Here is a 12,197-nt window from a genome sequence, read left to right as displayed (position 1 = left end):
TGAAAAGACGACCCACAGAATGGGAAAAAATATTTGCAAACGATGCAACCAACAAGGGATTAATCTCCAAATATACAAGTAGCTCATGCAGCTCAATATAAAAAACAAACAAACAACCCAATCAGAAAATGGGCAGAACATCTAAAGGGACATTTCTCTAAAGAAGACATACAGATGGACAAAAAGCACATGAAAAGATGCTTAACATCGCTAAGTATTAGAGAAACACAAATCAAAACTACAATGAGGTATCACCTCACACAGTCAGAATGGCCATCATCAAAAAGTCTACAAACAATAAATACTGGAGAGGGTGTGGAGAAAAGGGAACCCTCCTGCACTGTTGGTGGGAATGTAAATTGGTACAGCCACTAGGGAGAACAGTATGGAGTTTCCTTTAAAAAAGTAAAAATAGGGCTACCATATGATCCAGCAGTCCCACTCCTGGGCATAAATTCAGAGAAAACTGTAATTCAAAAAGATACATGCCCCCCAATGTTCATAGCAGCACTATTTACAATAGCCAAGACATGGAAGCAACCTAAATGTCTGTCAACAGATGAATGGATAAAGAAGATGTGGTACACATATATATATATAATCGAATATTACTCAGCCACGAAAAAGAATGAAATAATGCCATTTGCAGCAACATGGATGGACCTAAAGATTATCATACTAAGTGAAGTAAGTTGGACAGTGAAAGATCAAATATCATATGATATCACTGATATGTGGAATCTAAAAAAAAATGATATAAATGAACTTATTTAAAAAACAGAAACAGACTCTGAAAACAAACTTCTGGTTACCAGAGGGGAAAGGTGGGGGGGGGGGGAATAAATTAGGAGTTTGGGATTAACATATACACACTACTATATATAAAATAGATAATCAACAGGGATCTACTGTATAGCACAGGGAACTCAATATTCTGTAATAACCTAAATGGGAAAAAAATCTGGAAAAGAATAGATATATGTGTATGTATTACTGAATCACTTTGCTGTATACTGAATCTAACACAACATTGTAAATCAACTATATTCCAATATAAAATAAAAGATTTTTAAATTTATTGATATATATCAATAATGCTATATGTTGTATTTTTTAGATTCCACATATATGTGATATCAGACAGTATTTGTCTTTCTCTGACTTATTTCACTTAGCATAATGCCCTCCAAGTCCATCTGTGTTGCTGCAAATGTCAAACTTTCATTCTTTTTTATGGCTGAGTAGTATTCCATTGCATATATCTACCACATCTTCTTTATCCATTCATCTGTTCATGGACACTTAGGTTACTTCCATACCTTGGCAATTGTAAATAATGCTGCTATGAACATTGGGTGCATGTATCTTTTCCGAGTAGTATTGTTGTTTCTTTTAGATATATATACCCAGGAGTGGAACTGCTGAGTCATATGGTATTTCTACTTTTAGTTTTCTGAGAAACCTCCATTCTGTTTTCCACAGTGGTTGCACCAGTTTACTTTCCCACCAGCAGTGTATGAGGGTTCCCTTTTCTTCACATCCTCACCAGTATTTGTTTGTTTTCTTTTTGATGATGGCCATTCTGACAAGTGTGAGTTAAATTTTTTTCTTGTAATAAAAAGTCATGTGGTAAGCAGTTCAGGTCTGGTTCAGCAGCTCCATGAAGCCGTCAAGTACCCTTCCTAATCTGCCATCCTTAGCACGTGGCTTTGATTGTTCCCTCTCCAGGTATTGTGTGCAGACTCTGGACAAAAAGCAGGGGAAGGGGCAGAAGGCATAGGTCAACTGAACCTTGTAAGTCTCACCCAGTAGATTTCCTCATGCATCTCATTGGCCAGAATTGGTTCACATGACCTTTAGCTATAAGGTATCTGAAGAGGCAAGTACTTTCTTGAACAAAATCAGAGTTGTAGTAGTAAGAAAGAAGAGGAGATTGATACTGGATAGGTAACTAGCAATGTCCTTCAGTGTTAACTTGCATAGAACATTCAGTGTTTCATTACATAGTGATTGGGATGGGTGGGAAAGCCCACAATAGGTGATTAATAGATAATTGTTGAGTAGATGAATGAATGTGCTTTAAAAACCCACAGTAAGTAACACTTGTCTTGAATCACCTTAAGTTTGTCAAGCAGTGTTGCTGTTGCATTGTGATTTTAGAGGTGAATTTTTCCTTGAGTTTTGTTACTTCAAATTTCATGCCTCTTAAACTAATTTGGATCTTCCTTTATAGTTAGTTTCCTTTTGACAGAACTTGTTGAAAATGCTTGTATAACTGAATGACCTTTTTACCAATTATGATTGTGCTTAAAGTTTCATTTCATGTCATGGTTTTTGTGTCTTCGGTTTTAGGGATACATCCATGTGATCTACAGGAGCTAGAGTTATAATTGTTATGTTTTTCTCTTATAAGAACTAAGCCAAAAAAAATATTGAATATTTTGGGGTTAAGAGAAATATAAGCCAGTGAAGAATAATTGTTGAGGTCGCTTAGTCCAGCTGCTTTATTTATACATGAAGAAATGAGGATCAGAGAGTTTGTGACATATCTAAAGATACACCACTAGCTGAATTAGGATTACTGAATCTAGGAGTCTTGAACCTAATGTTACTCTTCATTTTATTTTGCCACGTTGTTACTCAAATCAAAATCAGTTTAAAGGACTTATTCGTTCACCACCCCAAAAGCAAAGTGTCATTTTAGCTTGGGTGGGAGTCACAGTGAGAATCCTGAGTTGCTTTTTGAACCAAAATATATAGAAAAAATATGAAATTGTGTTTAGTATACTCTTTGTATTAGGCTAAAGTTATTTATAAAGATGGTAATCTGTATTTTAATTGTTAACCAAGATATTTATTTAATTAGACTTCCTGATACATTAACCAATTTCAATGAATAGGAATTTACTAAACCTGCTTAATCAATGGGAAAGGGAAGACATTCAAACTAGATAATTTCTGTCATGTCTTTAATTTTCTTAGTGACATGCATATGTTAAATAAGTATATGACAGTTAAAGAGGGAGGCGCAATACTCTAATCTCAGGTTCTCAGTAGTTATCAGTGGTTCTTGAATTTTTTATTTGCAGTATGATTGAACATAAAAGAAATGGTGGTTTGTAATAAAAGTACTTAACTTTTTAAAAGAAATGTTGAATTCTCACTTTAATGAATATGTCCTACTTCATCTCACTTCTGTCTATTATATTTTATTCCCACGAAAACGTTGAAACTCTGTCTGGTGTATCAACTTGGCAAGAATCTGTTCAGAAAAAAGTTTTTAATTCCTATCTTGCTAAAACTTCATTTAGAATTGAGGTTTTTCAGTTGCAAGGATAGGGTGAGGAAAATTTAGGTAAAATTAGTAGTTAAAGAATTCTGAAAACACTGCTCAGATTCCCTGAGCACAAGTTTAAAGCATATATGCATTCTCTGTAATTCCATTCAAAGATTATGATATTTACTAAATATGACTCTTGTTATATTTATTTATTTATTTTTAATAAATTTATTTATTTATTTTATTTTTGGCTGCGTTGGGTCCTCGTTGCTGAGCGCGGGCTTTCTTTTAGTTGTGGTGCACGGGAGCTACTCTTCGTTGTGGTGTGTGGGCTTCTCATTGCAATGGCTTCTCTTGTTGCGGAGCTTGGGCTCTAGGCGCGCTGGCTTCAGTAGTTGTGGCACGCGGGCTCTAGAGCGCAGGCTCAGTAGTTGTGGCACGCGGGCTCTAGAGCGCAGGCTCAGTAGTTGTGGCGCACGGGCTTAGTTGCTCCACGGCATGTAGGATCTTCCCGGACCAAGGCTCGAACCCGTGTCCCCTGCATTGGCAGGCAGATTCTTAACCACTGCGTCACCAGGGAAGCCCCATACTTTTATTATATTTAAATTTGCACTATTAGGTACTCCATGAAAGTTGGAAATATATAGCCGATAAGGTAAAAAGAGGAGTTGATAGATAAACACAAATAGTTTCCTTATAAAATACTAACTTCTGAAATGTTCAGTAATGGCATTTGATAAAGTAAATTGTAATATAACCATATTGAGGGATGTTACATAATTAAGTCCAATTTCTGTAAAGGCATTTAATATCATAAGAAAATGCTAATGTTTCAGTGAGAAAAATGGAGCAGCATGATCCCAACATTCTCAAAAATATATAAGACTAGAAGGAAGTAACCTAAAATAAAATATTAATAGTGATTGCCTCTGGGTATTTGGATTATGGGCATGTTTTTTGTTTCTCTGTTTTTCATTTTCTGTACAGAATTGTTACTTTTATTACCTGAATAAAACATAAAACATTTTCCCACTGCCTTGCTCATGTTACCTCAGTGAAATGAAGTGCTCAGTGACTTGCAAAGAAGAACAGTTGTCAGGTTTTAAAACAAATATGGTCTTTTGGAAATGTTTTATGATATATTCTTAGTTTCATATTTTTGAGCCATCACTGGAGCTTGAATAAATTATTTGAGCTGTATAAATATTTATATTTCATTGAGAACATTGAAGCTAAAAGTATAAAGCAGAAACCTGAGTCTTTCTAAACAATAGTTTTTTTAATATCTAAAAGTTGTACTTCAGAGTTTGGTAATTTTCTTTACTGTCCGATTTTATTTTTTATTGTCAGATGTCCAGTGACAGAAGCCACCTCTTTTAAGAGAGAAACTTCAAATGGAAATATATTTTATGTTATGCCTTATATATTTTATAATCTTGAATGCTTAGATTCATGTGAACGTTTTCTGATTTTTAGAGGAACAGAAGGAAAGTGAAAAGATGAAAAGTGAAGAGCAGCCAATAGATTCAGAAAACTGTTCTACACCCAATGCTCTAGAAGAGACTACTGTGAAAATAGAAAAAGAAGATGAAAAGGAACTTGTAAAACTGCCAGTCATAGTGAAGCTAGAAAAACCTTTGCCAGAAAGTGAAGAAAAAAAGATTATCAAAGAAGAAAGTGATTCCTTCAAGGAAAATGTCAAACCCATAAAAGTCGAAGTGAAGGAATGTAGAGCAGATCCTAGAGATATCAAAGGTAGCATGGAGAAGCTAGAGCCTGAGAGGCTAGATTTTGCTGGCAATGTTAAATCTTCTCAAGAAATCACTGAGAAGTCTACTGAAGAAACCGAGAAACTTAAAAATGACCAGCAGGCCAAGATACCACTAAAAAAACGAGAAATTAAACTGAGTGATGATTTTGACAGTCCAATCAAAGGACCTTTGTGTAAATCAGTTACTCCAACAAAAGAGTTTTTGAAAGATGAAATAAAACAAGAGGAAGAGACTTGTAAAAGGATCTCTACAATCACTACTTTTGGTCATGAAGGGAAACAGCTGGTAAATGGAGAAGTTAGTGATGAAAGGGTAACTCCAAATTTTAAGACAGAACAGATGGAGATGAAGTTTTATGATACAAAGGAAGATAGCTGTAGCCCCTCTAAGGACAGAAGTGTCATCATGGAGGGAAATGGAGCAGAGTCTTTAAATTCTGTCATAACGAGTATGAAAATAGGTGATCTTGAGAAAGAAGTGGTCACTTTAGGGAAAGATGCAGATAGTTCAATATCAGCCTTAGAGACACAGAGTCACAAAGGGCACATAGAGGAAACTGGTCCTCCAGAAATGGAAACCTCTCTTGAGACTTCTGAAATAGCAAAGGATCTCTCTTTAAAATTTGCTTTATCTACTGCTGAATCCTGTAGCATGAGAGTTGAAGAGAGGTCTCCCAAAAGTAAGAAGGATAAGCGCACACCAGTCCTAGAATGTCTTGAAAAGTTAGAGAAGTCCAAAAAGACTTTTCTTGATAAAGACACACAAAGATTGAGTCCAATACCAGAGGAGGTTCCAAAGAGTACTGTAGAATCAGTAAACGCAGGGTCTCCCGAGACAGCTGAAACTTCTCCATCATCTAACGTGACTGTCCACTGTGAGAAACTAGCCTCAGAAAAAGAAGTGGTAGAGTGTCAGAATACCAGTTCCACTGAAGGTCAGTCCTTGGAGAAAATAGACCCAGAAATTTTAAAAGTGGATTCTGAATCCACAAAGGTAGAAGTGGATGATCTGGACAATGCCCAGACCTCTGGCACAGGTGATCCTTCTGAGACAAAGGGTTCTATGCAAAAAAGCAAATTTAAATATAAGTTGATTCCTGAAGAAGAAACCACTGCCTCAGAAAACACAGAAATAACCTCTGAAAGGCAGAAAGAGGGCATCAAATTAACAATTAGGATATCCAGTAGGAAGAAGAAGCCAGATTCTCCTCCCAAAATTCTAGAGCCAGAAACCAAGCAAGAGAAGACAGAAAAGGAAGAAGAGAAAACAAATGTGGGTCGTACTTTAAGGAGGTCTCCAAGAATATCTAGACCCACAGCAAAAGTAGCTGAAATCAGAGATCAGAAAGCTGATAAAAAAAGAGGGGAAGGAGAAGATGAAGTAGAAGAAGAGTCAGCAGCTTTGCAAAAAACTGAGAAAAAAGAAAGTTTGAAAAAAACAGAGAAGGATACAAATTCTAAAGTAACCAAGGTAAAATTTCTTCTACTCTGAGTTTTAATTTTTCTTAGAAATACTTGGCTCTGAGTGTTTGTACCTGTTTGCTTTTGGCTAAATCAGCTCATTCAAAGATAACTAAAACAACAACAACCACAAAAAAGCCTCTCTTCCTATATCTGAGATGTTTTTTCTTAGTAGTTATCTCCAGACATTAAATTTCAGACTGTATAATCCTGTCATCTTTTAAACTTTTTCTCTGTTGTAGGCAATATAGAAATATATTCTCTGTATTGTAAACTATCCAAGTAATACCTAACCTGTATGATTGAAAAATGAAAATTCCTTAGAAACACTATTAACAGTTTGGGCTACATCTCTTTGCAGTCCTTTTTCCATATATTCATGTCCATGTTCGTAAATACTTCCCATTCTTTTAAAAAATAGATCGAATCAAATTATTTTTCTATGAGCTTTTCACTTAACAGTGTGTGTCTGAACTCTTTACATATCAGTAGATATAGTGTACTTTTTGGTTATTGGTGGCCACGTAGTATTCCATAGTGTGGGTGTACCTCAGTTTATTTAACCACTCCCTGCTTGATTGACATTTAGGTCGTTTCCAATTTTTCACTATTACAGGCAGTGCTGCACTGAAGATCCTTTTGGACATGAGTGAGTATTTCTTTAGAATAGACCCCTAGAATTGGAATTGCTGGGTCAAGGGGCATATGTGTTTTAAGTTTTGATAGCTTTCTCTATATTGCCCTCCAAAAAAGGCCCAGTTAATGTACCCTCTCATTGCCAGTGTTTGAGAGTGCCTCTGTGTCCCCATTTTAATCATTAGTCATAGAGCCAGAATTTTTTTTTTCTATGACCCTCTTATTTTAAGCAAAATCTAGTACAAGTCTTTGGCTAGCCTATGGGAGTTTGTTGTAATTAAAAGTGCTACTTTTGTTTTTGATATATTTAAGTGGTCAGATTGTTCTTAATTGCAAGTGATCCTTTGTTCCCTGAAATACTAAATTTTAGAATTTTTACTTAAAAAAAATTTCCCCTTCTGTTGTTAGAATTATTTTGGTCTCTGGTGGGGACTTACACTGTAGGAGTGAACAGAAATATGACTTAAAATATTGTGAAGCCAGCCAATAAAAAGCAGTTCCCAACATTATAAAGTTATTCTCTGAATAATATTTTTTAAGTTTGTCAGGATTTTTGTATGTATTTTTGACCCATTAAATTTTTTAAATTCATCACTAATACGGGAATTAAATTTTTTATGTAACAATATGTGAGAATATAGTCAGCGCTCTATTATAGAGCCTTTGAAAAGCGCATGACCTTTGACCCAGAATCCTCTTCAAGGAATTTATCCTAACCACAGAAGTGTGTGTAAAAGTTTGTATTTGCAAGGATACATTGTTTATGAAAGTGAAAAATGGAAAACTACCTAAATGTCTGTCTAGTAGTGGATTAGATAAATACAGCTATGTGATGGCTTATACATATATATACACACACACATGATGTTAGGAGACTATTTTATAACTAGGGAAAATAGTTATAAGACAGAATGTTCATTATAATTCTCCCTTCCAAAAAGTAGAAAAAATTAATGGAAATATATACCAAAATTTAATAGTAGGTATATCTGTGGATGAAGCTACAATAATTTTTCTTTTCTTCTTTGTATATTCACTAAATATTCTACAATGCATATGTAATCAGAACTGTTTTTTTAACATTCTTATTACATCAGATTATCCTAATGTTTTATTTTATACAAGGTAAAACCCAAAGGCAAAGTTCGCTGGACTGGTTCTCGAACACGTGGCAGGTGGAAATATTCCAGCAATGATGAAAGTGAAGGGTCTGACAGTGAAAAATCATCTGCAGCTTCGGAAGAGGAGGAAGAAAAGGAAAGTGAAGATGCCATCCTAGCAGATGATGATGAACCATGCAAAAAATGCGGCCTTCCAAACCATCCTGAACTAGTATGTACCTGATCTAAATGGACAGTATTCAAATTATTGGCATGCTGTGGTGTGAAGCAGCCTAACTTCTGGGTTTGATCATGATTTCAGTTTTATGTGTGCAAAATAGCCTTTATTTCTGTTTCGCAGATAATAACCCAACTGTAGGGAGGATTAGGATCTTGCTTTCATTCTTACCTGGCTTTATATTGATATTTCCTCTACTTAAGCATGCACTCCTATAATCTCTTCTCACAGATCAATTAGTTTATTCAAATATTTCTATTCTGTTTTTTTCCTTTAAAGTTTTCTTCTTTTCCTTTAAGTTATTTTATAATGATATTTCTGAAGTGGCGGCTTTAAATAAGTAAGACCTAAAGGGCCTGTTGCCTTTCTGTAAAAACATGTAAGTCAAGTAGTAACCTAGTAGGGCTTTAAACTTTAGAAAGTGGACAGTTGTAAAAAAAAAAAATTTAAGAGGATAATTATAGACCAGATATATTCAGAAAAATAGTGACAGATTTACATGGGACTTTCTTATTTAGGAAGTAAGTTCTTCAAAGATCGCCTAAATCAGGAAAACCAGTTCCTAACCTATATATGTATTTTTGCAGTTCATAAGTGCTTTCTAAAGAACCTATTGAGGAAACACTCTTGTTATGCTCAATTCTATGCAACCGTTCTGTTCTTTGGAATAGATTTGACTTTAAAAGCGAGCTCCACCTATTAAGTAGAAAGAGACATAAAGAAAGAAACTTCCACATAGGTTGAGTTGTATGGGAGCAGAAATAAGTTATGTAAAGTTGCCAAGCACAGTTCCTGATATCTGTTGTGTGCCGGGGTAAAGCTGTTTGTGGTTTACTTGCAGTTTTCTTCCTAAATGTGAAAATTATATCTGGAAACCAAATCAGTGAAGTTTATCAAATCCCAGTAGTTTCAGAGGGTTCAAGTAAAAGATATAACTTAGACCCAGAGAATAACTTTAGCTCTGAGAAGAACAGTTGTCAAAATTACACTGAGAAGACCCTTCTAAGCGTTTTTATGATCATCAAACTATAAAAGTTAGGTCAAGACTTTTGTGTGGAGAAAGGCAAAGAGAAGATTGACATAGTGGTCTTTTCTGCCCCCTAAATCAAGCAAAAATCAATATTTGTGTTCTTTCCCTACCATTTCCTAATATTTTTTTATACTGAGAGAATGCATTTTGACTGAGGCAGCAATAGACGTCAATGACAAAGGGGTGTGAAGAAATGAAAAGTAAAATGAGGTGAGCAGAAATGACATCCAGGAGATGGAGAAAGTTGCACCCTTCTTGGAACACACATAGGATTTTTATTTGGTTATCTTAATAACTGCTCTGAAAATCCCATTGCTGGTTATTGTGGCAAAGAGAATGACATTGGAAACTGAAGATCCCAAATATGGTGGATTTCTTATGCTAGATATTTAAGCATAATCCTCAAATAAAAATGTTAGGCAGCTGTTGTGTGTTAAGTGGTAGGGAAATGATGCTGAATTAGATGTGGTCCTTGTTCTCTTTGAGCTTACAGCAGAAAAGCAATAAATTCATAGATGAGTATAGAACTCTATCGGGTTTTTCAGATGCTTTAGTGAAAATAAGTGGGATCATTGCCTGAAGCTTGGAAATCTCACGTAGTAGTATTTATTTTAATGGGTTTTTACCTTTCTTGAAGAATAGAGACAATCATCATTTTAGAAATAAACTGAATTCTAAAAGTTTATTTTTAATTTTGTTATTTGAAATTTAGATTATGTTTTAAGATAGAAATGATGTGATAAATCGAATCAGGTGCCCAGGTTAGTCCACATATGCCTATGTAAGCAATCAATCACATAACTGAAGTATAATGTTAATATAACTTAAATTGAATTCTGGCTATTGGTAGCAAATGGAGAAGGGAGTTTTTCACTTTTAAAATGTGTGCACATTCTGTTCCCCACTCTAAACCCTCCCCATGGTACATGTTAGCAATTCAGAAACTATATATAACTATATACAAATAAAACTATATACAAATAAATGAAGTGTAGATAATGGGAGCCAGCTTTCTCACTGTTAAAGAAGTTAGAAATAAGGCTGAAGGCTAGAATGAACCCTGTGGTGCTGGATTAGATGGTGAGTTATTAGTATGAACTCATGCTTATTTTAATATAGATATATGTATATACATGGGGTGCTATACATATATGTATTTCCTAGCTCTGTCCTCTGTGAGAACTTAGAATCAGGGAGACCCAGGAGCAGTGAGCACTCAGCACCCAGATCTCGATTTCTAAATACCATTCTCCAATAAAAGAACCAGTGTTTCTGGGGAAAATGGCTGATTCTAAGGCTTGGGCAAGGAAAATATAAGATGTGCCTAGAGTATCCTGTATTACCAGAAAGTAAGGAAGTGCTTTAAAAAAAAATAAAAGCATGCAAATGAGTCCTAAGGACACAGGGGCCAACCTGAAAACTCCTAGTATATCAATGGCTAGAACAATTTGAACAATAAATTAAATAATTGTTTTAGATTACAACCCAAAGAATAAAATAATATTCATTAGTTCATTCTGATACAAATAAATAATTGAATAAACAAAAAAATGGGGTAATGGGGGAGGGACTTTTTTTTTTTTTATAGAAGAATTCCAAATAGCAAATGTTGAGGGCATGAGGAAAACAGAAAATCACCATTAGAACACTGTAGTAATAATTGTTTTGTTTTGTTTTGTTTTGCTTGTGGGATCTTAGTTCCCAGACCAGGGATCGAACGCAGGTCCCAAGCAGTGGAAGCACAGAGTCGTAACCACTGGACCACCAGGGAATTCCCAGTAATAATTATTGCAGCAAGATCCACTGATGAGTCCTAAAACTAGTGGGTGAAACTGTAAGGAAAAACAGGGTATAGCATAACTTCAACATATCTTCCCCCCAAATATTTATTAATTACTGTGGTGATTTTAACTTATCTCTACAAATTCTTTGATACTCCTCTCTTCAGAAAGTGGAGCTTAATTCCCTTCCCCTTGAGTATGGGCTGGAGTTATCAATTTTAATGAGAATAGAGTATAGAAAGTGAAAAGTAACTTTACAGTAATGAAAAACAACAGACACTACTATAACCAAGTGATCAAAGTTAATGTCACCAGTAATAAGTCATATTGCTATCATGTACCCCCAGATATGATGTAGTGAGCAGGGCATTTCACCTCTATGGTATTCTCAAAAACCCATAACTTCAGTCTAATCATGAGAAGACATCAGACAAACCCAAACTGAGGGCAGTCTGCATAATATCTGACTAGTACTCAAAACTGTCAAAGTCATGGAAAACAAAGAAAGACCAAGAAACTGTTACAGATCAGAGGAAATTAAGAAGAGATGATGAAATGCAGTATAATATCCTGGATTGGATCCTAGAATCAAAAAAAGGACAATAGTGGAAAAACTGGTGAAGTCTGAATAATGTCTGTTGTTTAGTTAATAGTTTTATACTGATGTTAATTTCTTAAGTTTTGGTAAATGTACCATGGTTATGTAAGATATTAACGTTAGTGTCCTATCTTGGCAACTCTTCCATAAATCGAAAATTATTTTAAAATAAAGGATTTTTTTAAGTTTAATTCATGAGTGTGTACCATTTTAAGTTTTAGAGAACTGGTCATCTGAAACTCGAATAGCAAAAAATAATCAACTTAAGATTAATTATTCGTAGCTTTTTTATTTGAACATGA

General features: G+C 34.9%; 2 protein-coding genes and 1 long non-coding RNA gene across 4 annotated transcripts in view; 2 read left to right on the top strand and 1 right to left on the bottom strand.

Moving 5' to 3' along the window:
- LOC309606358 (serine/threonine-protein kinase MARK2-like) overlaps positions 1–12,197 on the top strand; it is a 200,693-nt gene that overhangs the window by 76,858 nt on the left and 111,638 nt on the right. The gene's annotated exons all lie outside the window — the stretch shown is intronic.
- LOC309606389 overlaps positions 1–12,197 on the bottom strand; it is a 103,773-nt gene that overhangs the window by 52,517 nt on the left and 39,059 nt on the right. The window lies entirely within an intron of this gene.
- Positions 1–12,197, top strand: part of RSF1 (remodeling and spacing factor 1) — a 182,439-nt gene that overhangs the window by 142,191 nt on the left and 28,051 nt on the right. For both annotated transcript variants that reach the window (XM_082343286.1, XM_082343287.1), the window contains exons 6-7: positions 4,757–6,522; positions 8,274–8,480. In XM_082343286.1, coding sequence (XP_082199412.1) covers positions 4,757–6,522; positions 8,274–8,480 — 1,973 coding nt within the window. The remainder of the gene's footprint in view (positions 1–4,756; positions 6,523–8,273; positions 8,481–12,197) is intronic.

The sequence above is a fragment of the Balaenoptera borealis genome, assembly GCF_965194805.1.
Source record: "Balaenoptera borealis genome assembly, chromosome: 11".
Taxonomy (NCBI): Eukaryota; Metazoa; Chordata; class Mammalia; order Artiodactyla; family Balaenopteridae; genus Balaenoptera; species Balaenoptera borealis.
Note: the sequence above shows the minus strand (reverse complement) of the source record. Positions and strands in the feature narration are given on the sequence as shown.